Source organism: Mesoplodon mirus (assembly GCF_964341445.2).
Source record: "Mesoplodon mirus genome assembly, chromosome: 15".
In the NCBI taxonomy this organism is placed as follows: Eukaryota; Metazoa; Chordata; class Mammalia; order Artiodactyla; family Ziphiidae; genus Mesoplodon; species Mesoplodon mirus.
In genome coordinates this window covers 26479098-26506009 of record NC_138991.1, presented here as the reverse complement: position 1 = coordinate 26506009, position 26912 = coordinate 26479098, and the positions used below count along the sequence as shown (strand labels likewise).

Genomic DNA, 26912 nt, shown 5'->3' with positions numbered 1-26912 from the left:
TGAGGGGCGGAGCTGGGATGAAAACCCCAAATCATCTGGACCCCACAGTCATACTTGTCATTTTTCATATCCCAGAGCTGTGCTGTCCAATATGGTAGCCACTAGCCACTCGTGGCCATGTAAACTTAAATGAATTCAAATTGAATAAATAAAATTCAGTTCCTCGGTAGTACCAGCCACATCTCAAGTGCTCAATAGCCATACGTGGCTGATGGCTACTGTATTGGACACCATCAAATATAGAATATTTCCATCACTGTGGAAAGATCTGTTGGATAGCGCTGCTCTAGAATGTCAGAGAAGAAAGGAAATTTGGTGATTTTACTCTTTCATGGGGAGCCAGCCATCTGCCGTTTGTCAACCCTGTAGGGAATCCATCGGATGTTATCTTCCCTGGGTGAGATCAAAATAAAATTATCCATGGGTTTCTGGGCTGCGTTTTGTCTTTCTCCTGGTTTGGGAGGAGACTGCAAGCTGGCTCCACTCTGTCCCACCCATGAGAGGTGCCAGCAGATTCCTTTCCTCACTCCCCTTCTGCCCCAAACCCCCAGGTACCCAGTGCTCTCCTCTGTCACGGGGGATTCACGATGCTCCTGGCCATTCAAATGGATGCCTTCACAGGATACGTCAGATGGGGACTGAGCAAAATTTCATGACACAGTGGGCTTCATTCCAGCTGGGTGGCCACTGGGTGACATGGTTGCTGCTGAGGAGAGGTGTCCTCACTGAGTGACAATGAGGAGGAGATGGATGGATGGAGCTCCTTGACAAAGGGATGTCTGGTTATAATGGGATTTTTTTTCTTGCCTAACAACAGAACCCCTTTTTCTTACGTTCAAGGAATTCTCACTTTGTAAATGAAGGCAGGGTCTTCTCTCACCATAGAAGCCAAAAAGCCAGATGTTTGCCTTTACAGCTTCCACTGCAGGTATGAGATGGACATGTGAGTCAGACTTGACCAATCAGAGCTTGGGTTACAAAGAAGCTGGGACTGCAGGGAATCCTCATGGGGAGGGTGGGTGAGAATGATGCTGAGACAGTGCTCATGACCAGATGTCTGTGGTGAAAACTGGGCATCCGATGTCCTCACCAGACTAGCTTAGTAGTACGTGGTCTCACATGACCTGGTCTTGTCATTCCTGGACACTTCTAGAAATTTCCTGATGATTTTTGAACTTCTCATTTAATAAATTGTTTCTGCTATCATCAGCCGGAGTTGGTTACTGTTGCTTATAATGAACCGACACAATGGCGCTCACTGGAATTAGATCAGATTGTTTCTAGGCTGGAGTTTGCTCTGGGGGAAGGGGTCTCTGCTGTGGTTCACATGATCTCTCCATATCAGGACCCCTTGTCCCAGCCCCACTGGCCTCTTTCCCCGCTGTTGCATTCTCACCATATCCCTTCTCACACAAATTAGCAAATCTCCAGAATTGGAGGTTGGAAGCCCTGCTCTGACTTGTTGAGACTTCCTCCATGTCCTGAGTCCCCTCTCCAGGATTTTGGAACTCAGAAAGTCCTTTCCCTATCTTTCTCCTGAAACAACTCTTCCTTGAGAAATAAATGCTTCAGTGTCTAAGTTGGGTGGAAAATGGAAACATACTGGTAATATATCAAAGTGTTACCCTCCCATACTAGGATGACCAACCATCCTGGTTTGCCCAGCTAAGGTTTTCTTGGGAGATGGGACTTCTGACTGATTCGAAAACAGAGGAAGTTTTGTGCAAATAAGGATGAATTGATCGCCCTACACTTCTACTAAATCTACACTACTGCTACTAATCTACACAGTTTTATACAGCTTACTAAGGACGGAATCAAGACCAGACGCTCATCAGCAGTTCCTTATAAAAGTTTTTTTTCTTCCTGATAAGTGAAAAAAATTTCAATGTTATTTCAATTTTCGTTTCCTTTAATATGAGTAGAGCATATTTTCATATGTTTAAAAGCCATGTTTTCTATACCCTTTATCTGAACTAGCTGTTTATACCCCTTTATGTACCTGTTTTTTAAAATTTAAAGTAATAAAGACATCTAGTTAAACATGGTGTATTGATTGGCCTGGAATACATGACATGTATTTATTTTTTTCTCCTTGAATCCTGCTTATATGACAGTAAGAAATAAAAAATGTATCAGCCCATAATGTGGATAGAACAGGAGGGAGACATTAGCAGTGCAGAGATTTCAGCAAATTTTTGGCAGACAGAGACAGAAGGGGAAGTACTAACTGACTTAACAGGAGGAGAAAGTTTTGACCAGTGTCTGCAGAGAGGAATACTGATGACTGAAAGGTAAGCCCAGAATCCTTCCATAGAAGAAATGGATGCTAAGGTTGAGGAAATCTCCCGGAGAGTAGAACAAAAAAGCCGAAAAGAGGGAAAATAAGAGAAAAACAATGAGAAAATTAGAAGCTCAGTCCATTAAATACAACTTCTAAGAGAAGTTCAAGACAGAAAGATTTGTTGATCATTTAGAAAAAAAAATAATAGCTACAAAGAAAACTAAGGAAAGTGGAAAAAAATCAAGGTAATTATCAATCTCAAAAAATATCAAAAGGTGTGGAAGAAATAAAACATAAACACACATTATTTGGCTCAGTAGAAACAAAATTTGTAGTTATTATAGGGTAAACATGATTCATTGACTTAACTATATTGAATAATGCTGGGTAGGGAAGTAGGGTGGGTTAACAGGTGAAGGGAAGTAAATGAGGACCCAAGGGATGATTCAAAGTCAGGTATCTTAGTTGGGGCCAGCTAACTGCTGTAACAAAAAGCCTCCTCATCTCAATAGCAGAGTCCAATAAAAGTTTATTTTCTTGTCCAGTTTGGACAGCTGTCCTCTAAGGGGTGTCTCATTGATCCAGATTCCTTCCATCTTGCAACTCAGCCATCTCCTAGGGCCTTGGAGTCCTTCACTTTAAGGCAAAGTCCTTTAAAGTCCTTCACATTAAAGCAGAGACAGTATGAACAATTATATGAGAAGTTTTTATGGGCTAGGCCTGAGAATGGCACATATTCATATTGAATTGGCCAGAACTTGGTCTGAACCACAGGTTAAAGCTGGGAAATGTAGTCTAGTTGTGTGTTCAGGAGCCAGAAAAAAAATGTGGGGTAGTAAGTAGCAATATCTACCACACTAGGCAAAAGCAGGGGCTGGGGGGTGGGGAAGAGCATCCCAGGTATTCATTCATTCATTCAACACATATTTATTGAGCACCTACTATGGACCAAGAGTGGCAGATGTAACCATGAATAAAGGGATCCTGCTCTCAGGAGCTTCTGCATAGTGGGTAACAGCAGGTCAAGTTCTTGGGGGGAGCGGGTATGGAACCTGGCCTTCCAGGCCAATGGGGGTGGAACAGAGTTTTATTGATTTTGTAGAAAGTAGTAAGGGCTTTGGGTTTGACTTTAAAAGCAGTGGGAGTCCATTAAATGGTGTTAAGCAGAATGTGACACGATCTGTTTTATGTTTTAAAATGATCATTTTGGCCACCTTGTGGAAAATAGATTGACAGGTCAGGGCTGGACAAAAGAGTAGAAGCAGAGCCCAGAGATGGCAGGCAGGCTAGAGATGAGGGGAACTCTGCCTGGCCTGATGTGGTGTCCCTGGAGATGAAGAAAGGTGGATAGGAGAAATGTTTGAGGAGTACTCTAAAGGACATGGTGACTGATTGGATGTGGGGGCCGGGGCGGGGAGTGAAAGAGAGGGAAGGGACAGGAATGGTTCCTAAATTTTTGGTTGAGTGACCGAGTGGGCCCTAAATGGGAGCTATCTCAGCAATTTGAGATGTGAAAGCGCTTTAGGAAAGGTCAAATGGCGCAACAAAGCCAGTGCATTCCATTTTACAGATGGGGAAACTGAGGCACGAGATACTAGCAGGTGGTTGTCAGGCCATGTCGCGCTCGTCTCATACCTCCTTAGATGGGTGAAAGGACCGAAGGCTGTTGGACACCTACTAAGCGCCAATACCTGGCCCGGCCCCTCCCCGCCTGGCTCGCCTGGCTCGCCCGGCTCTCCATGTCCGCCGCTCGTGTCCCAATAAAGTTATTGAAATTGACACTGGTTGCTAAGGAAGTAGGTCGCCGAGCCGGGTTGCTAAGGAAGTGAGCGGCCTAGGTCTCGCCCCATCCGGGGCAGCGGGGAATGGCTGAGCCTACGGTTCGCAGCCGCCCCCGCCGCCGCTGCCGCCGCCGCCCGCTTTCGCCTCGGGCTGCAGGTGAGTCGGCGACGATGCGAACGACCGCCGGGTAGGGCCGATCCTTCCGCCGCTTGGGATCTTCCCGAAGGCCCGGTGCAGCACCACCGACTGGCGCTGCTGCTCCGGGAGCGGGAGCATCTTCTGCCCTGCCTCCTGGGCATCTTCAGGCAGTCCGGGCGACCTCGCCCCTCCTCCCCCGGGCGGGGGTGCGGCCCGACCCCCAGACCCGGCCGCGAGGGGTCGGAGTCTGGGACCCAGCTCGGGAGGGAGGCGGGGAAGCTAAAGCTTGGGGTCCAAACTTCGGCGCTGCCCCTGGCTCGCTGTGTGACCTTGGACAAGTCCCTTCCCCTCTTGGCCTCAGTTGACCTTTTTGCCCAATGGGGTCCTATCGCTTGCTGCTCAGAGTGGTTAAGATTATGAGACGTGTATGTTGAAAGTGCCCTAAATGGGGAGGAGAAGGACCGAGAGTCCAACTTTAAGTCCGAGTGTCTGAATTTGAGACTTTGCATCTCCACTTAGTAACTGTGTGGCCTTGGTCAAGTTAATCTCCTTGAGCCTTCTTTTCTTTATCTGTAAAATGCGTTAATGAACCACTGTGGGAATCCAGTAAGATGGGTATGTCAAGTAGCTTGGCACATAGTAAGTGCTCAGCAAGCTATTATGAAGCATGAGGGGTGGTTTGGGTAAGGCTTCCTGGAGGGGTTGACTTTGAGACAGGTAGGATTTAGGTGTGTAGTTCACCAGCTCATTGGATATTCCTCCCCCTGTTGACATCCCCCCCACCCTCAGTTTTACTTTTCCATTCTGCTCAGAGAAAGGGAGGTGGTGTGGACTTCTGCAAAGTAGTCCTGGTGGGGGAAACCCTGGGGTCAAGTCCTTGTAGTTGTTTGAGGTTATGGTTTTATTTTCTACTTAGGCCTTGTTGACCCTTCCAGAAGACAAAGAGTTATCTTTATGTCTTTTGAGAAGTGCTTGAAACAGTAATAGCTATTTACAAGTCTGGTTGGCCCTTGAACAACACAGGTTTGAAATGTGTGGATGTGGATTTTTTTTTCAAGGAAGGTGTGTACATCACCTTTATATATAAGAGACTTGAGCATCCGTGGATTTTGGTATCCAAGGGGGCTCCTGGAATCCCCTACAAATACTGAGGGTCAACTGTATATGATTAAGAAGCACTTTTCAGGTACATTATCTCATTTAATCTTCACATAGACTTTGCCAGGTAGGTGGTGATGTCATCCCCATTTCGAAGATGAGGAAACTGAGGCTAAGAAAAGTGAATGACTTGCCTAAGAATTTTATACCTATTAAGTGATGGAGCTGGACACATTTCCAGGTAAATCCTGTATTTTCTTCCCTGTACCCTGATATCTCTGATTTCTCAGCAGTAGCTGTTACAAAGCCACAAGGGTCTTCTTTTGTTCCTTTTGACTGCTTTGGCTAGAGGCTTTTCTTCCACTGGCAAGGAAACAAGATCTTACATAAAGCTTCATTTAAATAGATACCATCCAAAGTGTGGACCTCAAAACAAAGATGGAATGTTTACAAGGGGCTTTTCTGTCCCCATGCCCCCTCCTCTTTAAAGTGAGAGGAGTAGGCTGGTAGGCCCTTTTGATGCTATTGTACAATTCTGATTGCATGCTAGTGGTTTAAAAGCATTGAATCAGTCTGCCTGGGTTCAAGTCTCAACTCTGCCACTTCCAAGCTGCATGCCACTGAGTAATTTACTTTACCTCTTTGTGCTATAGTTTCATCATTTGTAAAAGGGAGATAATAATAGTATCCACTATATATGGCTGTTATGAGGATTTATTTGCACCTAATACATGTAAAGTGCCTGGCATGTTTGGTAAACATTAACTATTGTTATTTGGGCTTAACATAACACCTGTATTATACTTTATCTTCTATTTATGGTTGGTGAATAAATAAATTAAAGCATGTGCTGACGATACCAGGTCTGTCAACCTCACAGGGTCATTGCATGCATGAAACAGTAGCTGTCATAGTATTATATAAATGTCATAAATGTCAGTATTACAGGGTTGCCCCAGGAACCTGTAATCCCATGCCAGAAAGGGTTGCAAAGAAAAATGAAAGCTGATGATAGGATGCCAGGTTTGGTAGTCCGACCCCCAGTTCAGTAAATGTTTACTAAATCCCTTTATGCCAAGCACAGTGGAGCATGTGGAGATCAGCCCCAGCTCCACATTCCTCAAGGACCTCAGAGCTTAATTTGCATATTACTAGCATTGGAAATGAATTTGATGTCTTTAAATGAATCCATATCTTGTGTTTGCCCCTCCTCGGAGTAGAGCTTCGGATTCACATCTCTTGTGTCCTTATGCTTCTGTTGGGTGCCTGGGCTAGAAGCCTTGGCTTGCTCTCTAAGCCCTTTCATCCACTGATTTATGGGTCCCTGAGAAAGAGCATTCTCTTGTGCTGGCTAATAATACAGTGCTCTCTTTATGGTGCCTGATGGTTTACAAAAATGCTTAAACGTGTCTTCACTCACTTAGTCTATCGGTAACCCTGCAAGGAAGGGAAGGTGCAGCTTGAGATTCCCATTTTACAGTCAAGGGACCTGAGGTAAGAGAGGCCAGGCTGCTAGTAGGTGGCCCATTTCACACTGGCCTCCAGGCGTTCTGACTTCAAGTTCAGTGCTCTTACCTCCACTGCCTCAGTTTCATTCATTCAGCATTTGCTGAACACCTGGTGTGTGTCAGGCCCAGTTCTAGTTTAGGGATGTGATGGTAGAGAGGTAGGTGAGGTCCTTGCTCTCGTGCAGCTTCCATTCTAGTGGCAGCAGCAGAAAAACAGACCAATAAATGAACAGGGTCACTTGGATGGAAATAAGTACTGTGCAAACAATAAAACAGTGATGTGATGGAGAGTGACTTCTCCATGGGGATGCTGCCAATTAACTGGGTGGTCTGAGAAGGCCACTCTGAGGGGGTGACATTTTTGCTGAGACTTGCTGCCAGAAAGGGGCCAAACATTTGAGAATATGGCAGAAGGAACAGCAAAAGTAAAGGCTCTCAGGTGGGAATAAGCTTGGTAAGTTCTGGGAACTGAAAGAAGGCTCAGAGCAGCTGGAGCAGGTGGGCTGGGGTGGGGGGAGGGGAGAATGGTGAGATGGCCAAGTGGGGGCTGGGCTGGGGGTGAGGCCTCAGGTCATCTAGGGCCTGTGGGCTAGAGTGAGGAGGTGGGACTTTATTCCAAAAGCAATGGGAAGGCATTGAAGGCTTTAAGAAGGGGAGTGATGTGATCTGTTTTTTGTTTTTTAAAAGAATCACTGTGGCCAGTGAATTTTGAGGGGTGTAAGGATGGCAGCCAGGAGAGTAGTTAGGAGGCCAGGTGAGAGGTGATGGTGGCTTTCTAGGGTGGTGACAGTGGAGATGGTACAAGAGGATGGTTTGGGAATGTGTCATGGAGGTGAAACCAGCAGCAGGATGGTGGTTGAGGGGAAGAGCTAGAGGAATCAGAGACGTCTCTTGGGTTTTGGGCCTGAGCAATTAGGTAGATGTTGGTGGTGCCATCTGCCTCTGAAATGATGAGAGAACTTTTTGGTAAGGCGCCCTGTGTGGAAGAATTAGCTCTGGTTCCCTGTGAACCCTTGGAGGAGAGGCACAAGGTGTAAACATCATACTTATAGCCTCTGGGGAGGAGATCCCTGCTTATACTGCAGGAAGATAGCCAGGTACATCTTTTTGAAGCCTCCACCTTGGACATCCAGAAGCCCTGCTTTTCTCGAAGTCTGGCTCTTTGCCAGCCTGTGGAGTGGCAGGTGTGGGCTTTGCCAGGGCAGTGCCCATCTGTCTCATGCTGTTGGCATTGCTGCCCTGACTTGAGATCTTGGCTGATGAAAGCTTGGGAGGAGGCTGGCCATCTCTGCGAGAGAGAATGGAATCACTCTTGAAGCTTAGTGCCTCAAATGGCCACACTCTCCCTGCCAAAGTGGTTCTTTCTTGGCCATCGAATGACATTTCTAAAGTTTCAGAGCTTTTGATTTGGGAATCCCTGGAGAGGCTGTTGTGTTCTTGCTAGAATTCTAGCAAGGGAATTCGAGCCTTCTTTTAACGTATGCTAATAATTGCCCCTGTAAATTTAGGTTTCACAATGTTGTAAATTCAACATTGCGAATAGCAAGACTGATAATCCTACCACCTCTGCTTGTGTAGCTTTGTTTGCAGTTTAGAATGCTCTTTCCTGTGCATTCTCGTGTACTAATGTTCAGTCAGTTGAGATCACATGGCATGTGTATTATCCCCAGTTTACAGATGAAGCATTGAGCTACTGAGGGGTCATTCATTTTGGTCAGTAATATGAAGCACCCGATAGGTGCTGGGTTCGGTAGATCCTTGCCACTCAAAGTGTGTTCTGCATGACTGAGGCACCCATGTGCCCTGAGAGCTTGTTAGAAATGCAGAGTCTAAGTCTAGATATAATAAGCCAGTCTGCATTTTACCAAGACCCCCGGGTGTTTCCTGAGTACATTAAAGCTTGAGGTGTACTCCTTTGGTAATAAGTAGCAAAACTAGGACTTGCTAAAGATAATGATAATAAAAGTACAGGCTTACCTTTTTTTTTTACTGTGCTTCACAAGTACTGCATTTTTTTTTTACAATTTGAAGGTTTATGGCAACCCTGCGTTGTCAGACGATGCATTTTTTAGCAATAAAGTATTTTAAATTAGTGTACATTAATTAATATACATTGTTTCTTTAGACATAATACTCTTGCACACTCAGTAGACTACAGTATAGTGTAAACATTACTTATATATGCGCTGGGAAACCAAAAAATTTGTGTGACCTGCTTTATTGCAAGATTTGCTTTATTATGGTGGTCTGGCACCAAACCTGCAGTATCTCCGAGGTCTACCTGTAATAGGAATAGCTAACATTTATTGAGCCAAACGCTGTTTTCAGCACTTTACACATGTTGTCTCATTTAGTCCTCACAGCAACCCTGTAACATGAGGACTGTTATGAATCCCATTTTCCAGAAGAGGAAAGTAGAGGCACAGAAAAGTCAAATAACTTACCCAGGTCTGCTGATTCCAAGTCCATTGCTCTTCCTACCGCTCACTTGTTCATCTGTTTTTCAGGTGGGCAGTACATCCCTGACGTCTTGTCAAAAGCCTTTCTTTCTCTTCTGTATCTGGGTAACTAACTTTAAAGGCTGATGAAGAAAACTGACCTCATAGAATGTTTGAAGAAATCAGGGGAAAAACCCTTGAGGTATTTTAACATAACTATGGGGGTCAATTACTTCACTGATAGGCAACAAATAGATAATCTAATTTGTGAGATAGGCTACTTCTCTTCCTTCTTAGCTCTAACTCAGGGCTGAAACATAAAGCAGGTAGGAACTGAGAGCTTGTATTCTGAGACATTTGGCCCTGAACTTTTCTTGATTCTGGTGATAACATCTGCGCTGGTGAGGACAGGGTGGCTAAAGCCCTATGCCACCTGCTGACTAATTGCAAAAGATTCTGTTTTTTTTTCTTTTCTTTTCTTAATGTAATGTTTTTATTGAAGGATGAGATACAGGCAGAAAAATTAGATGATTGTAACTGTATAGTTTGTTGAATTTTTATGAAATGAACTCACCCATGATACCACCACCCAGATCAAGATATAGAACATTACCAGCACTCCAGAAGCCTTCCTCACCTCCCTCCAGAAGGGTGACCACTACCCTATCTTCTGTCACAAAGAATATTTTTACCCATTTTTTTATCTGTAAAAGATTCAATTTTGTTGAGCCTCAGTTTTCTCTGTCTGCCACGTGGGCTCGTTATTTTCCCTTCAACGTCCCTTATCTCTGCAGTCTTAGAAAGATTTCTTGGTCAAGGCCTGTGCCACCACAGGAAATTCTGGTGTGAAAAGGCAGCGGGATCTGGGTGGAGACATGAATTTTAATAGCAATTCTGCCACTTGCTGTGTGACCCGAGGCAAGTAATTCAGTCTCTCTGGCCCTCAGTGTCTGTATAGGCAAAATAAGGATGTGCGATAATCTTCCAAGGCTCTTCCAGCACTGCCTGAAAGACAGCTTTGAGCTGGGTAATATTTTCCTCTTCCTTGGTGACTTCATGCAGGACTTTCTCCCAGACCTTCCAGGGTGGGGCTTTTAGAGCTGTTTCTTGGCAGTCAGAGATCATTGCAATCAGCTTATCTTATCAGCATCACACATCTGCATTGCAGTTTGGGATGTTCTTGTTTAAGGCTTCAGTTAATCTTGGTGACACTTTGTGTCTCCTCGCTTTGTCACACTGATAGCAGACACTGAGCTCTTCACGCAGGCAGATCTATCTTTAGTATGCTGATTTATTTAAATCATAGTTTGCATTAGAGAGCACCAGTGATAATTGTGGTGGGTGTGGTTTTATTTTTAAGTTTTTGGCAAGATATTTGCAGCAGTTGCATTTTGTCATATTTGAACATAGTGTATAAATGGAAGTGAGTCCAAGTGAAATAGAGATTGTAATAGACTACTGGGAGCTGAGACTGGACGTGGCTGTTACCCACTCTGGGGTCCTTAACATCCCTTTCAGCAGTGGTTTCAGGAAGGGCTTGCTTTGGGGCTTTTGTGTGTGACATAAATTACACAGAAACTATAGCTCATAGTACTGTCTCCAGCAGCTTAGGGGACTGCAGTAATCATTACTTTATAACACATTTCAGTAACCCAAGCAAAGAAATCTAGCTAGTAAATCATAAAAGATTCCATCCAGGTAAGACAAAATGTCAGCTCAAGTTACTTAAGATAACAGCAAGAAGATAGTTCTTGGTGGAATAGTTACTGGTTTTGCACGGTCTGCAACAGCAGGTCAGATTCTAGCCTAAGAAATATATAGTATTTTTCCCTCCTTACTTCTTCAATTGCCAGCATTTTTTAATAGAATTTTTTTAAATTATAAAAATAATTTCCATTGAGGAAAACCCTGAAAAGATTAAATAAGATTCACTCAGAAATAACTACTGTTAAAACATCTTACTGTCCAAAGGAAAATATATTCCTAAATGTATTTTATCTCATGAATGTGCAGTTCTTACCTGTTTCCCCAGTCATTGTCATTTAGGCTGGTTTCAATACTTAAATGCTATAAATAATGCTATAGAGAACATCTTGAAGATTATCTTTGCATAAACTTTTGTCTACATTTCTGATGATTTCTTTAAACTAGATCCTTTCATTGTTAAAAAATTTTAATTATAAAGGCAGCCTCCTTAAATAATGTTTTTAACAAAATAGTGTCTAAATAAAGTTGAAAAGGCAGACATTAGTGCAGTTTGGTGGAGAGGGATTACCTGTGCAAAGGGTATCCTGACTCAGTTTCAGCTTACTTGTCCACTTGCACCGCTATCTTTTTAGGTAGTTGCTCTCCAAGTGTATCTCCCATTTTGCATTCGGAAATGTTCACGTAACATTTCATAACCAGTTTTCCATGTTTAGTAATTCTGAGCTAGTAAACTTTCCCTAGCATTGGGCATTGACGTTGTTCCTGGCTTTTTGTAATCACATATAGTGCTGTAGTGAATATCTTTGCTTCCCCCTCAGCCTCATAAGAGAACAATTCTAAATAAATTAGTTTGGGGAAAGTTAGAACTTTAAAAAGTTGAAAAGGAGAACTGTACATTTTCCTTCTTAAAATCTGATTAGGACCCTAAAAATATCTTCAAAAAAAAAAGCTTTATTGAGGTATAATTCACAAGCCATAAGGTATCTTTTCATAGTTTTTGTCACCTTCTTTGCTGCTTCTTCTTAATCTGTTTTTCTTTTTGATACAGAATTCCCTATGAGTAGGACCCAGAACCTGCGCCTTTAACATTTAAACCCTTCATTCTCTGAACAGACTGTTGGCTGGTGACATTAACCAGGAATATTGTATGTACATGATCAGTTTTGTGCACTGAATGAGCTGTGAGAGTATGTCATTATGGAATTGGACAGTGAACCATGACAGTTCTGGTGGACTTTAGGCAGGGGATTTTTTTTAATGTATTTAACTCGTTATATTACTGAAACAAATTCTGTGATTCATGGGACATTCTGCTTGATCAACTTTGGGAACTGTTTACGATAAAGGTAGCATATGTGGGCAGCTTCTCCAACATTAATGTACACACCAATCACCAGGGATCTTGATAACGGGACTCTGATTTGGGGACATGGATGGCCTTAGATTCCGGAGCTAAACCAGGTGGAACAGAAGATTTTAGTTGACACTCAGACACAACATCCTAAATTATGTTGAACGACACGGTGAGAGTTATTCCCTTCGAAACTCTTTTGGTTCTTTTGACTATGTCAAGGAGAGTATTTGTTTGGTTCCAGTCTTTCTTAACACGTGCTAAACTGGCTTTCTTACTTTCTTTTTGTTTTTTAATACATCTTTATTGGAGTATAATTGCTTCTCAGTACTGTGTTAGTTTCTGTTATACAACAAAGTGAATCAGCCATATGCATACATATGTCCCCATATCCCCTCCCTCTTGAGCCTCCCTCCCACCCTCCCTATCTCACCCTTCTACTGGCTTTCTAACCAAGAGAGATCAGGCCCCTGGCCTTAGGTAAGCTACAGTATCTAGTTCGAATTTAGTAACATTGTTGTTTGTCTTTATTTTCACAGTTACCTTCTATTTACAACAAGTGATACTGGTTTTCCATTCATGGTAGTCATATGAAGTTTCTGTTAAAAAGATATTTGGGAGTTCCCTGGCCTAGTGGTTAGGATTCTGGGCTTTCACTGCTGTGGCCTGGCTCCAGTCCCTGGTCAGGGAGCTGAGATCCTGCAAGCCGTGCAGCATGGCCAAAAAAATAAATTAAAAAAAATGAAAAGCGTTAAAGCAGATTTAAAGGAAAATCTTAACTAAATAATGGTACAGGTGGTGTATGGATATGGCAGAAATTGTGAAGAGACAATCAGATGACTGACATTTAGGACACGCTGGTGTGGAGAAACGCCATGAACTTTGGAGCCTGGTAGCCCTGGTTTCTGCTTACTTTGCTGCTGATTAACTCAGTCTGCCATGTTGCTTCTCTCTCCAAGTCTCAGGTTTTTTTCTCCTGTAAGTTGGGTCAGGGCAGAAGCACCTCCTGTGGGCCAGGCCTTGTCATGCTTGTCCTCCTCTAATCCTCACACAGCCCCAAGGAGCAGGGCATTCGTGGTAGTCCCAGTTTGCAGAGGAGGATATAGGCTTAGCTGGTTGAAGGAACTTGCCTGGAGTCCCAGAGCTGGGAATGGTTGGGCTGGGTTTCATTCCTAGGTGTGTCTGAATCTCTTTTTTTGTTATTCCAGGCCACCTCCCTCTTTTAAATATAGAATTTGCTGTGGCTCTCTACCCAGCTGCATGGCAGTCTGATTAAAAGGACAAGTCATTGAGTACACCTGTGATCAGCCACAGCGTTATTCACAATAGATGAGAGGTGCAAGCAGCCCAGATGTCTGTGGGCAGATCAATGGATAAAGATAATGTGGTATATACACACAGTAGGTTGTTATTTAGCCTTATTAAAAAAAAAGAGACCTTGGGCTTCCCCGGTGGCGCAGTGCTTGAGAGTCCGCCTGCTGATGCAGGGGACACGGGTTCGTGCCCCAGTCTGGGAAGATCCCACATGCCGCGGAGCGGCTGGGCCCATGAGCCGTGGCTGCTGGGCCTGCGCGTCCGGAGCCTGTGCTCCGCAACGGGAGAGGCCACAACAGTGAGAGGCCCGCGTACCGCAAAAAAAAAAAAAAAAAAAGGAGATCTTGTCACATGCTACAACATGGATGAACCCTGAGGTAGAATGGTGGTTTCCAGGGGTTGGGGAGACAGGGAAATGGGAAGTTGCTATTTGATAGGTATGGAGTTTCAGTTTAGCAAGATGAAAAAGTTCTAGAGATCTGTCACACAACAATGTGAATATCGTTATCATTACTGAACTGTACACTTAAAAACGGTTAAGAGGGTACATTTTATATTATGTGGGGGTTTTTTAACCACAATTAAAATTTTCTTAAAAGTTAAAAGGCATTGGTCAGAGGGCAATCTTTTTTTTTCTCCCCCCCATCTTGGAAACTCTCAAGCATACATAAAAATGGAATAGTGTAATGAACCGTGGACCCATTACCCAGCTCCAGCAGTTATCAGCACATGGCAGTTCTGTTTCACTTATAACCTGTTATTCATCCCACCCCACCTCACCTCTGATTATTTTGGTCCCAGACAGCATATAACTTTATATGATAGTGGGAAGCAGCCGTATAGCACAGGGAGAGCAGCTCAGTGTTTCATGACCACCTAGAGGGGTGGGACAGAGAGGGTGGGAGGGAGATGCAAGAGGGAGGGGATATGGGGATATATGTATACATATAGCTGATTCACTTTGTTATATAGCAGAAACTAATACAACAATGTAAAGCAATTATACTCCAATAAAGATGTTAAAAAAAACTTTATATGAAAATGCTTTTGTGTGTCTCTTAAGAGTAAGAACCTTCTTTAAAAAATACCATTTTCACACCTAAAAATGTAACAATAATTCCTTAACATTCCTTAACATCATCGTTCCTTAATATTCCTTAATGTTCAAATTTCCTTGATGGTCTCATACATTTTTAACAGTCGGTTTGTTTGAATCAAGATCCAAAAAAGGGCCCTACTCAAGTGCCAAATACTGTATTTGGTTGATTAAGTCTCTGACATCAGAGTGTAAATGTTTAGCAGAGAAACAGTTTCATTTCTTTCCTGGATCAGTACATGGAATGAGAAGTTCCTGACAGGCAGGCTCTTCCAGCTTCACAGCTTCATGGTGGTTCAGAGCACGAGCCCTGGATATTGGGGTTGTGTGGGCAGTCGGTGCACTATTGATGGGAGGATAAATGGTACAGCCTAGGAAGTGGGTAGGATGGTGCCCTCTGTCAAAAAGGAACATGTGTAATGTTTTACACATCCAGCAATAGCTCCTACGAAGAACCCTCATGTGTAGCTAAAGGTGCATGTTCAGGATATTCACTGCAGCATTGTTTGCAGTAGCAAAGACCAGAAACTATCGGAGGTTCCCTCAGCAGGGGACTAATCAAATACATTATAAGAGAACTGTACCATGGCATTTAGGCAGCTACTTAAAAGGTGGGGATGGGGGTGGGGGGTGGGGGGCCCCAAGATCTATAAAGTAAGATAGAGAATGGTGATACTATACTTAAACTTGAGTTTAAAAACAAAACAAAAAAAGGTAAGGAAGCAATATAGATACATTAATGCTTGCATATGCTTCGAGTATCTCCCCAGGGGTAGGGGGAAGATTTACCTGTTCACTGTATGTACAACTTGAATTGTTTTAATCTATTCATATATTAATACACGTGTATACACATGTGTGTGTGTTTGTGTGTTTAAAATAAGTTTAAATTAGGGTCTTTCAATAAGACAGACCTGGTTTTGAATCCTGACTGTTCCATTTAATTGCTGTGTGACCTTGAGCCAGTTAATTTCTCTGAGCCTCCCATCCTTATTTTTAAAATAGGGCTAATACTATTCCTCATAAGGCGATTTTGAGGATTAGAAGAGGAATATATATTAAGTTCCTAATGTACTGTGAGCTGTGACTATTGAATACAACAAAGCCCCAGACCCACATTGATTCTGAATTAGCGTCCTCTAGACTTGAATATATATATATATATTTTAAAATAAATTTATTTTTTTTAAATTTATTTTTGGATGGGTTGGGTGTTCGTTGCGGCACGCGGGCTTTCCCTAGTTGCGGCGAGCAGGGGCTACTCTCCGTTGCGGTGCGCCGGCTTCTCATTGTGGTGGCTTCTCTTGTTGTGGAGCTCCGGCTCTAGGCGTGTGGGCTTTAGTAGTTGTGGCACCTGGGATCAGTAGTTGTGGCTCTTGGGCTCAGTAGTTGTGGCTCGGGCTCTGGAGCACAGGCTCAGTAGCTGTGGCGCACGGGCTTAGTTGCTCCGCAGCATGTGGGATCTTCCTGGATCGGGGCTCGAACCTGTGTCCCCTGCATTGGCAGGCAGATTCTTAACCACTGAGCCACCAGGGAGCCCTGAATATATTTTTTTATGAATGTATGTTATGAATGTTTCACAAAATAGGATTTCTTTGCCTCTTTTTCCCCCTTATCAGTTAAATGCTTTCTTTGTTAGCCTGTTGGGGTCATCAAGTGACAGGGAGTGCTTGGCGCCAATTTGAATTCAGAGCAGGCATTTAGTTGTTCATGTTTCTTATCCGTGACCTTTCTAGGTTTCTTTCCAGATAAGTAGCCTGTCTTCCTAAGATGTGTAAGCTGAAACCAAGTTACTAGACTTTTTTTCCCCAAAGAAAAAATAGCTTTATTGCCATCCCCCTGCTTGATTGTAAGAAACAAAATACATGCACCTGTGAAGAAGGCCAAAGAAAGCAAAAACAACCACTTGCAAGCTCACCCCCCAGAGATCAATATTGCTTGCCTTTCTTGAGTGTTTATTACACAACTTGCACTAGGCTAACCATTTGACATTTATTAGCTTACTTAATAATCCTCAGAACAGTTCTTTATGGTAGGTGTTATTAATCCCATTTTGTAGAAGAAACTATGACAATGTAACTTTCTCAAGATTTTGTGTGTGTGTGTGTGTGTGTGTGTGTGTGTGTTTTTTCGCGGTACGCGGGCCTCTCACTGTTGTGGCCTCTCCCGTTGCGGAGCACAGGCTCCGGACGCGCAGGCTCAGCGGCCATGGCTCACGGGCCCAGCCGCTCCGCGGCATGTGGGATCTTCCCGGACGGGGGCACAAACCCATGTCCCCTGCATCGGCAGGCGGACCTTCAACCACTGCGCCACCAGGGAAGCCCTTCTCAAGATTTTATAGCTAAGTGGCAGAGCAGAAATTCAAATGCTGACCTGTTGAATACTCAAGTTCATGCTTTGAATCATGACTTTACACTGTCTCATTCACAACTTTCTCTGCACTTGTGCATGTACACATGTAAACATAAATCGCATCATAGTAAGTCTTCTGTTTGGTAGCCTGCTTTTTTAATATAAATTTATTTATTTTATTTTATTTTATTTATTTTTGGCTGCGTTGGGTCTTCGTTGCCGCGCGAGGGCTTTCTGTAGTTGCAACGGGCAGGGGCTACTCTTTGTTGTGGTGTGTGGGCTTCTCATTGCAGTGGCTTCTCTTGTTGCAGAGCACAGGCTCTGGGCAGGCAGGCTTCAGTAGTTGGGTCACGTGGGCCCAGTAGTTGTGGCTCGAAGGCTCTAGAGCGCAGGCTCAGTAGTTGTGGCACATGGGCTTAGTTGCTTCGCGGCATGTGGGATCTTCCCCGACCAGGGATTGAACCCTGCATTGGCAGGCGGATTCTTAACCACTGTACCACCAGGGAAGTCCCTGGTAGCCTGATTTTTTTCACTCAACAAAATGTCATGAGCATCTTCCCACGTGTAAATACTTAGAAGTATATTGCCATTCTTTTTTTTATATATAAGTTTATTTATTTCATTTATTTTTGGCTGCGTTGGGTCTTTGTTGTTGCATGCGGTCTTTCTCTACTTGCAGTGAGCGGGGGCTACTCTTCGTTGCGGTGCGTGGGCTTCTCATCGCGGTGGCTTCTCTTGTTGCAGAGCATGGGCTCTAGGCACACGGGCTTAGCTGCTCTGCGGCATGTGGGATCTAGCTGCTCCGCAGCATGTGGGATCTTCCCAAGCCAGGGCTCGAACCCGTGTCCCCTGCATTGGCAGGTGGATTCTTAACCACTGCACTACCAGGGAAGCCCTATATTGCCATTCTTAATGACTGCATAATTTCCCATTGTAGAGATGTGTTATAATCTAACCAGTCCCTTATCAATGAGTATTTAAGTGGTTAGAGATGCTGCTGAGATAAACATAAAGGTGTACATACATCTTGCACATGTATTCAGTTATTCACTGAAGGCCTTAAAATAGTTCCAAGAAATGGAGTTGCTGTCTCAAGGGAGTATTACATTTCGAGTATTGCATTTCAGTGTTTTGATATTGACTGCTCAGATGCCCTCAAATAATATGTGCCAGTTTGAGATTCTGTGGCTCTCATAGGTACTGTAAGAGACAGATTGAAAGTGTTTAGACAGTTCACACAACTGTTTGGCTTACAAAAAAAAGATGACCTTGTGTTTATAAACAGTGCCTGTTATTACACTATATTACACTAAAATAAATATATTTTATTTTATTTATTTTTTGATGTGGACCATTTTTAAAGTGTTTATTGAATTTGTTACAGTATTGCTTCTGTTTTATATTTTGGCTTTTTGGCCGCGAGGCATGTAGGATCTTAGCTCCCCAACCAGGGATCGAACCCGCACCCCCTACATTGGAAGGCGAAGTCTAAACCACTGGACCACCAGGGAAGTCCCCAGAATATACTTTATTAGTCTGTTATTTTGACATCTTTGCTCTGAATGCCTTTTATGGCTGAGGCTGTGTGACATGCTACATTGACATTAGAAAGTTAAGGATTTCCATTACTGTAGACCTCATAGAAGCTCTTTTATGAAGCTTTACCATGAAGCTGAGACAAATAGTTTTACTACTCGGACCCTTTGTTCATCAGTTAAAACATTTTATTACATTATATTCATGGTGGATAGATGAAAAGAGAAAAATGAGTTTTAACACCTGGATATAGTTAATTTTACAGATTTTTTCCATCTTTTTTCTCCCCTAATTTAATTTTTCTGACTAGGTAATATATTTACATGATTCAAGAGGTATAAAAGGATATACACTGCAAAGCCTCCCTTATACTCTTGGCCTTCAGCCACCCAGCTCTTTTCCCTACAGGCAACCAGTGTTGATATCTGGCTCTAGCATATCCCTTCAGATATATTTTATGTACATAGAAGCAAATATAGGACTAGTCCCTCAACACACATTCCATGTCCTTTTAAAAGTTCTCCAGACAGTGATGTTATTTTTTCAACTGGAGATGAATAATCTTGTTCTGAAAATTGTGTAATTCACATTTTGATAACTGGCCGTCATGGGAACCAGAGACCCAGAGCTGGACTTGCTCTCTTGGTGTTGGTTCAGTGTTTGCAGACAAGGGGTCCAGATACTTCAAAACAATAGCAACAGTTGAGAAAGAACGTAGTGTTGATGGTGATGAGTTGGATACAGAGTAGAAACAGCTGCTTCCCCTGAGAAAAACCTGCCCAGGGACTTGGTTTGGGCTGGTTAACAGGGAGTCACTTTTATCTTCTTGCCTGAGTGTTGCAGTGCTTTCCTGATGGCCCCTGTGATCCATAGTTTGGGCTGCCTTTCAGACACTCTGAGTCCTTGAACTCTAGGCCAGGCAATTGGCAGGTGGTTGCTCGGTCAGATCTTAGAGGACATCGCATTGGAGTGCATTGATTAAAGATGCATTAGTATGCGCTTTGTGTGCCCGCAGATTGCTCCTCCTTGCAGGGATGTTTCTGGTGAATTGCCAGACCTTTATTTTTTCCCCATTTGAGGATACCACATGCTTGTTACAGAAAATTTGAAAAGTATAGAAATGTCGAAGGAGCAGGGGAAATCACCTATATGTAGTCCCATCACACAAAGTGGACCACTATTAATGTTTTGATGTGTATCTTATTTTTATACAGTTGTGATTGCATGCATTCAATTTTGTAAACTGCTTTTTCATTTATTCTAAGCATATTCCATGTCATTACAGAGCCTTGGTAAATGTCATTTTATTTATTTATTTATTTTTTTTGCGGTACGCGGGCCTCTCACTGTTGTGGCCTTTCCCGTTGCGGAGCACAGGCTCCGGATGCGCAGGCTCACGGGCCCAGCCGCTCCGCGGCATGTGGGATCTTCCCAGACTGGGGCACGAACCCGTGTCCCCTGCATCGGCAGGCGGACTCTCAACCACTGCGCCACCAGGGAAGCCCGGTAAATGTCATTTTAAAAGATGGACTAGGACTTCCCTGGTGGTCCAGTGGTTAAGACTCCACGCTCCCAATGCAGGGGGCCCGGGTTTGATCCCTGGTCAGGGAACTAGATCCCACATGCATGCCGCAACAAAGATCCCTCGTGCCACAACTAAGACCCAGCACAGCCAAACAAACAAACAAACAAATAAATAAATATTAAAAAGAGAAAAAAAAAGATGGACTAGCATGGCAGGCCTTTCTCAATTAGATCATGTATACATGAATTTGGTCATGGACAGGGATGCCTACAGGAGCCGGACAGGCAGTATAAATGAGCAGAGCATGCTGGGTGTGAGACAGCAGGGAGTGTGGGCTGGGGAGGATTGGGTGGCCGGGCCCAGTAGAGGGGCAGCCGGCACTCAATTCCCATTGCTGCCACTTGGGGCCTGGGCTGTCAAATATTCCCATTATTCCAGAGAAGCAGAAAATCTGGTTTTTCTGTTTCAATGTGAAATTGCTGGTTTTCTTTTTTCTTTTTTGATAAATCTTAAACATTCAGAGAAAAATATAGGAAACAGAATTGATAATCATTAACATTTTCTCTTATTTGTTTCAAGTCTCAGTCCCTGTTTCTCTCTTTTTTTAGGAGAAATGATAAAATATTACAGATAAAATTGAAAAATTCTTCACATTTCTTGTCCCATTCTCTACATTTCACCCTGCCCAACTTGGGCAGCCACTATCATAAATTGTTGTATATCCTTCTACCCATTTGGGGGAATACTTATGTATACATAAATGCAAATCCATGAGCACCATATTGTTTTCTAAGTTTTTAGTCATAATCGTCACTCTGCAGCTTGCTTTTCCACTCAACCTATTTATTTATCCATGTAAATATATATAACTCTAATTCAGGGTTGGCACACTTTTTTTGTGAAAGATCAGGTGGTAAATATTTTATGTTCTGTGGGCCATACTGCCTGCTGCAGCTACTCAGCTGTGCTATTTTATAGCTAAAGCAGCCATAGATGATATGTAAACAAAGGGGTATGGTTGTATTCCAGTAAAACATTATTTACAAAAACAGGCTATGGACTGGATTTGGCCTGTGGGCTGTCATTTGCTGACCCCTGCTCTAATTTATTCCTTTGAACTACTGAATAGTATACTATCTGTAATATGAGTATACCATATTTTATTTTTCAGTTCCTCTATAAATGGATGGTTGTTTCCAGTTTTCTATTATTTTAACAGTGCTGCAAGAAGCATCCTTGTCTGTGTTTCCTTGTGCACAGGTGCAAAGGTTTTTCACCAGGACATACACAAATATAGACATGGAATTGCTGGGGAGTTTTTTTGTTTTTTGTTTTTAACGACACCACTCTCTCTCTTTTTTAAATTTATTTATTTATTTTTGGCTGCATTGCATCTTCGTTGCTGCATGCGGGCTTTCTCTAGTTGGGGCGAGTGGGGGCAGGTAGAATGTGACCAGTCTGTGACCTCTGTCCTAGAATCTCTATAGGAAGCCAGTCGTTACTAAGCATCCAATCTGCACCTGGTTCTAGAATTTGAGGTGGACTCCATGACAGCTAGCAAGGGTGAGAGAGTGTGAATCCAAACGTAAGTTTTTTTTTTTAATAAAATTATTTATTTATTTTTGGCTGTGTTGGGTCTTTGTTGCTGCATGCAGGCCTTCTCCAGTTGCATCGAGTGGGGGCTTCTCTTCACTGCAGTGCGCGGGCCTCTTGTTGCGGTGGCCTCTCCCGTTGCGGAGTAGGGGCTCTAGGTGCGTGGGCTCAGTAGTTGTGGCGCACGGGCTTAGTTGCTCCGTGGCATGTTGCTTCCCGGACCAGGGCTCAAACCTGTGTCCGCTGCATTGGCAGGCGGATTCTTAACCACTGCGCCACCAGGGAAGTCCTCAAAGATTCTGGAAGAGAGTGGCTGCCATGAGAAATGTGCAACTGATTTCCTCAGTGGACAAAAGAGTTGAAGTTAGGGAAAGACTCAATTTTTCTCGTGTAGTAGCCTTTCAAATAGTGGTTGTTAACATCGGGATGACAAGTTCTAGCAGAAAAAGTATTCAGGACAAGAATGCTGAACTGCTGACCTGTGGTTCCTTCTTTCCTGGCAATGCTGTGAGTTCCTTTAAAGATTTATCACTGTAATTAGACTGACCAGAAGAAGGAGAAGGAAGGTAATAAAGTAAAGAAAGAGAATCAGGGCATCCTTCCAAGAAAACCCTCTCCTTTGAGGAGGACCCACAGCAAGATTTTAAGCCCTGGTGGCAGGAAATTAAATTAGTCCATCTTCCTGAAATAATATGTCAGTAGTACATGACTAGCTCAGCCGAGCTCTGTGAGTTCAGAAAAGAAATGGTGTTCTGTGTTCCAAATCAAGGAGATTTAATTAAGGGGACTCAGGCTTTGGGAATTACTTCTTTTTAAAAAGATTTTTAAGATTATTGTAGGTCATTATCATTCCTTTGTTTTTATTGTTTTGGAGAGCTTAAAAATATACGCAGCTGTAACAGAAGCATCTGAACATCAAGATCTGCAAGAAAGCCCGCCACAGGCTTTTTTTATTAAACAGGCTTGGGGCCACATTGTTTTGACAGGTAAAAGCTGGACAGCTCGGCCTCTTGCCAGGTATGTAATGTAAAAGAACTGATCCTCTCCAGTGACCCGTTCCCCACCCACCCCTTTCTGTTTCTTAATGCATAAAGTTAGGGCTCACTAGTAACCTCTGGAATGACCCTTTGACAAGGGTTTTGGATGAAACTGTATTAGTTAATTTTAATCCAGCTTTATATTAGTACACAAGGTACTTCCACCTTTGTAAGTGGCTTTTAGTCTCACAAGCATCCAAAATGAAGAATTACCCCTATTTTACAGATTTTACAGAAAATGGGTGAAGAGAGGGTAAGAGGTCTCCTGGTTCTGCATTCTAGACAACATTATTTTATTAATATAACAACTAGAAGAAGTATGAAAAGTAACTTTTCATGTTTCCATGCGCTTAGCGGCAGAACAATGTTTTTATGAAGGACCAGTGGAGGAACATATTGACTCTCTATTTATTAACTTGCAGCATATATACCTAGAGTGACCCAGCCCTGCTTCACATTTTCCCACCTTTTGTTGGCAAAGAATAGGTCATTCTCACAACCAAAAAGGATCCTGTTATTACTGTTCAAGTATCTACTAAAATTACAAATGCGTATATCCTGTGATCCAGCAATTGCGCTTCTAGAAATTTATCCTTACAGATAGATTTTCCCACACATGAAAGGATGTGGTCCTAGGTTTTTCACAGTAAAATATCAGAAACAGCTTAAGTGCTAGGGTAGTGGTTAAATAAATAATGATGCTTCCATACAGAGGGATAGTTTTCTGCTGTCATAAAGAACAAGGCAGCTCTGCATTTACTGAGGGGAACAAACTCCAAGATAGGTTGTTTAATGAAAAAAAAGCAAGATGCAGGACACTGCATATTACTGTGTATAACATACTACACTTGTGTAAAAAGGGAGAGGGTAAGTATGTATTAATACATATTTGCTTGTTATGCATAAACTAGTTGAGGAGGATAAAAATCTAATAACACTCACCTTGTAAGCAGGGAACTGGGTGGCTGGAGAACAGGTAAAGGAGAGAGACCTGTCACCAAAGGGCCTTTTGATCAAGAACCATGTGAATTACCTGTTTTATTTATTTATTTATTTATTTTTGCGGTACGCGGGCCTCTCACTGTTGTGGCCTCTCCCGCTGCAGAGCACAGGCTCCGGATGCGCAGGCTCGGTGGCCATGGCTCACGGGCCCAGCCGCTCCACGACATGAGGGATCCTGCCGGACCAGGGCACGAACCCGTGTCCCCTGCATCGGCAGGCGGACTCTCAACCACTGTGCCACCAGGGAAGCCCGCTTACCTGTTTTTTAAAAGCCCTTGCACTGAGGTTTTCGGGAGTTTACGGTCCTCGCACATACCGCTTTGCTCTGATCTGCTTGCTCCCTACGCCTGCCCAAAGGACCCATTTAATCATACTTCCTTCTGCTCCCTGAGTTTTTCAGCACCAAATGAAGTTCTGTTTTTGGTTTTATTTAAAAATTTCTTAACATCTATTTTCTTATTTGCATTCAAATTGTATTAAATTTATTGATTGGATAAGTGCTTTCTTTGTAATGTATTACCCCACATACTTGTTTATTTGAATACATTTTGCACAAGCCATAGTTGATGATTTTAGAATGGAAAAGTATTACCAGTACAAGATAGGAAATTCAAACAGTACAAACAATTGTACTGTGAAAAGTCATTTTTCTCTCTCTAGACCTCTGAGTGTTGAAGTCGTTTTTCTCTCTCTAGACCTCTGAGTGTCATCGGGGCCCATAGTTCCCCTGCTGAGTCTGCCACTGTTACCACTTTTACATATATACTTACATTGTAGCATGCATATGTAAACTGTACTATACATGTTGTTCCTCATCTGCGTTTTTCACTTAACAACATATCTTGTTTTAGGGTTGCGTTTAGGTTAGCACATTCTTTTTAGTAACTGCCCAGGATTCCAGGATTTGTATATATTAAATATATTAAATTTATTTAATCAGTCCCCTCTTGATGGGAATTGGGGTTGCCTGCAATCTATTGCTACCACAAATGATGCCACAACACAGATATCCTTCTATCTGTAGGATAAATTCTTAGAAATACAGCTGCTAGATCAAAAGGGACGTGCATTTTAAATTTAGATAGATAGTTCCAAATGGCTCTGTGCAGAGGTTGTAGTAGTCCCACAGCATGTAAGATTACCCAGGCTTTTATAAAGTTTCCAGCTGCCTCAGCCTGTAGTATAAGATAAAATATCAGTTGAAGGGAGGACAAGCTAGTTAACACTATAGGTGGACTAGCGCTTTTATTTTTCCCACTGCAGCTGGTTAAGATCCCATGAGGAAATATCCAATGTAGTGAAGTTATTAAGTGCAGCTGTCAGAAGGCTGGCAAGATGGAGGTGACCTGGGTGTGTCGTCTGCTTTTCAGCAGCCCCCAGTGACAACTGTACTGTCCTTGCTTACTTTTGTTTTGTTTTTCCTAGGACCCTAGCATTGTGAGACTTATTTTGGATTCATAGCCCTTAAGATCGACCCGGTCAGAGCTCATCATGTCAAAGTTGAAAAGCTCAGAGTCAGTCCGGGTGGTGGTTCGCTGTCGGCCCATGAATGGCAAGGAAAAGGCTGCTTCGTACGACAAGGTGGTAGATGTGGACGTGAAGCTGGGGCAGGTGTCGGTGAAGAACCCCAAGGGAGTGGCCCATGAAATGCCCAAGACCTTCACCTTTGATGCCGTCTACGACTGGAACGCCAAGCAGTTTGAACTCTACGACGAGACGTTCCGACCACTGGTGGACTCCGTCCTGCAGGGTTTCAATGGGACGATTTTTGCTTATGGACAGACCGGGACTGGGAAAACGTACACGATGGAAGGAGTCCGGGGCGACCCTGAAAAAAGAGGGGTCATCCCTAACTCGTTTGATCACATCTTCACCCATATCTCTCGATCCCAGAATCAACAGTACCTGGTCAGGGCTTCTTACTTAGAGATCTACCAGGAGGAGATCCGAGATCTCCTCTCAAAGGATCAGACCAAAAGGCTCGAGCTCAAGGAGAGGCCGGACACTGGAGTGTACGTGAAAGACCTGTCTTCCTTTGTCACGAAGAGCGTGAAGGAAATAGAGCACGTGATGAATGTGGGGAACCAGAACCGCTCTGTCGGTGCTACCAACATGAACGAGCACAGTTCCCGTTCGCATGCGATTTTTGTCATCACCATTGAGTGCAGTGAGGTGGGCCTCGATGGCGAAAACCACATCCGGGTAGGGAAACTGAACCTTGTAGATCTTGCTGGCAGCGAACGGCAGGCCAAGACCGGTGCGCAAGGGGAAAGATTGAAGGAAGCGACCAAGATCAACCTGTCCCTTTCAGCCTTGGGTAACGTCATCTCCGCCCTGGTGGACGGCAAAAGCACCCACATTCCATATCGGGACTCAAAGCTTACCAGGCTCCTCCAAGATTCTCTCGGTGGCAATGCTAAAACTGTGATGGTGGCCAACGTGGGGCCTGCCTCGTACAATGTAGAAGAGACTCTAACCACTCTGAGATACGCCAACCGTGCCAAGAACATTAAGAACAAGCCGAGGGTCAATGAGGACCCTAAGGATGCCCTCCTTCGAGAATTCCAGGAAGAGATTGCTCGGCTCAAGGCCCAGCTAGAAAAACGGTCCATTGGCAGAAGGAAGAGGCGAGAGAAGCGGAGGGAAGGCGGTGGCGGGGGTGGGGGTGGGGAAGAGGAGGAGGAGGAGGGAGAAGAGGGTGAGGACGAAGGGGATGATAAGGATGATTACTGGCGGGAACAGCAAGAAAAACTGGAGATCGAGAAGCGGGCCATTGTAGAGGACCACAGCTTGGTTGCAGAGGAGAAGATGAGGCTGCTAAAGGAGAAGGAGAAAAAGATGGAGGATCTGCGGCGGGAAAAGGATGCTGCCGAGATGCTGGGCGCCAAAATCAAGGTACTGTACCCTGCCTTAGGCGTGGTCTTTTTTCTTTAAAATCTTTTTGTTTTATCAAAAAAATGATATGAAGGATGGTGTCTCTTTAGGGTTTGTGATACCCAGTGTCCAAGGAACATTTGTTAAATTGGATGAAGAAAAACAATTTTTCTTTGACAGCAATAAGACTAACACCCATGTACCCCCTCCCCAACCGCGGCCCAGTGTAAGAAACAGAACAGCATCCATAGCTTTACAAGCTCTTTGTGTCCCCACC

General features: G+C 43.6%; 1 protein-coding gene across 3 annotated transcripts in view; it reads left to right on the top strand.

The window, feature by feature from the left end:
- The first annotated feature begins 4052 nt into the window (after window positions 1-4052).
- KIF3B (kinesin family member 3B) overlaps window positions 4053-26912 on the top strand; it is a 38111-nt gene continuing 15251 nt past the window's right edge. For 2 of the 3 annotated variants that reach the window (XM_082643399.1, XM_082643397.1), the window contains exons 1-3: window positions 4053-4222; window positions 5420-5543; window positions 25187-26656. In XM_082643399.1, the coding sequence (XP_082499525.1) occupies window positions 25253-26656 (1404 nt within the window). In that variant the 5' untranslated portion in view covers window positions 4053-4222; window positions 5420-5543; window positions 25187-25252. The remainder of the gene's footprint in view (window positions 4223-5419; window positions 5544-25186; window positions 26657-26912) is intronic. The other variant, XM_082643398.1, reaches the window with a different exon arrangement.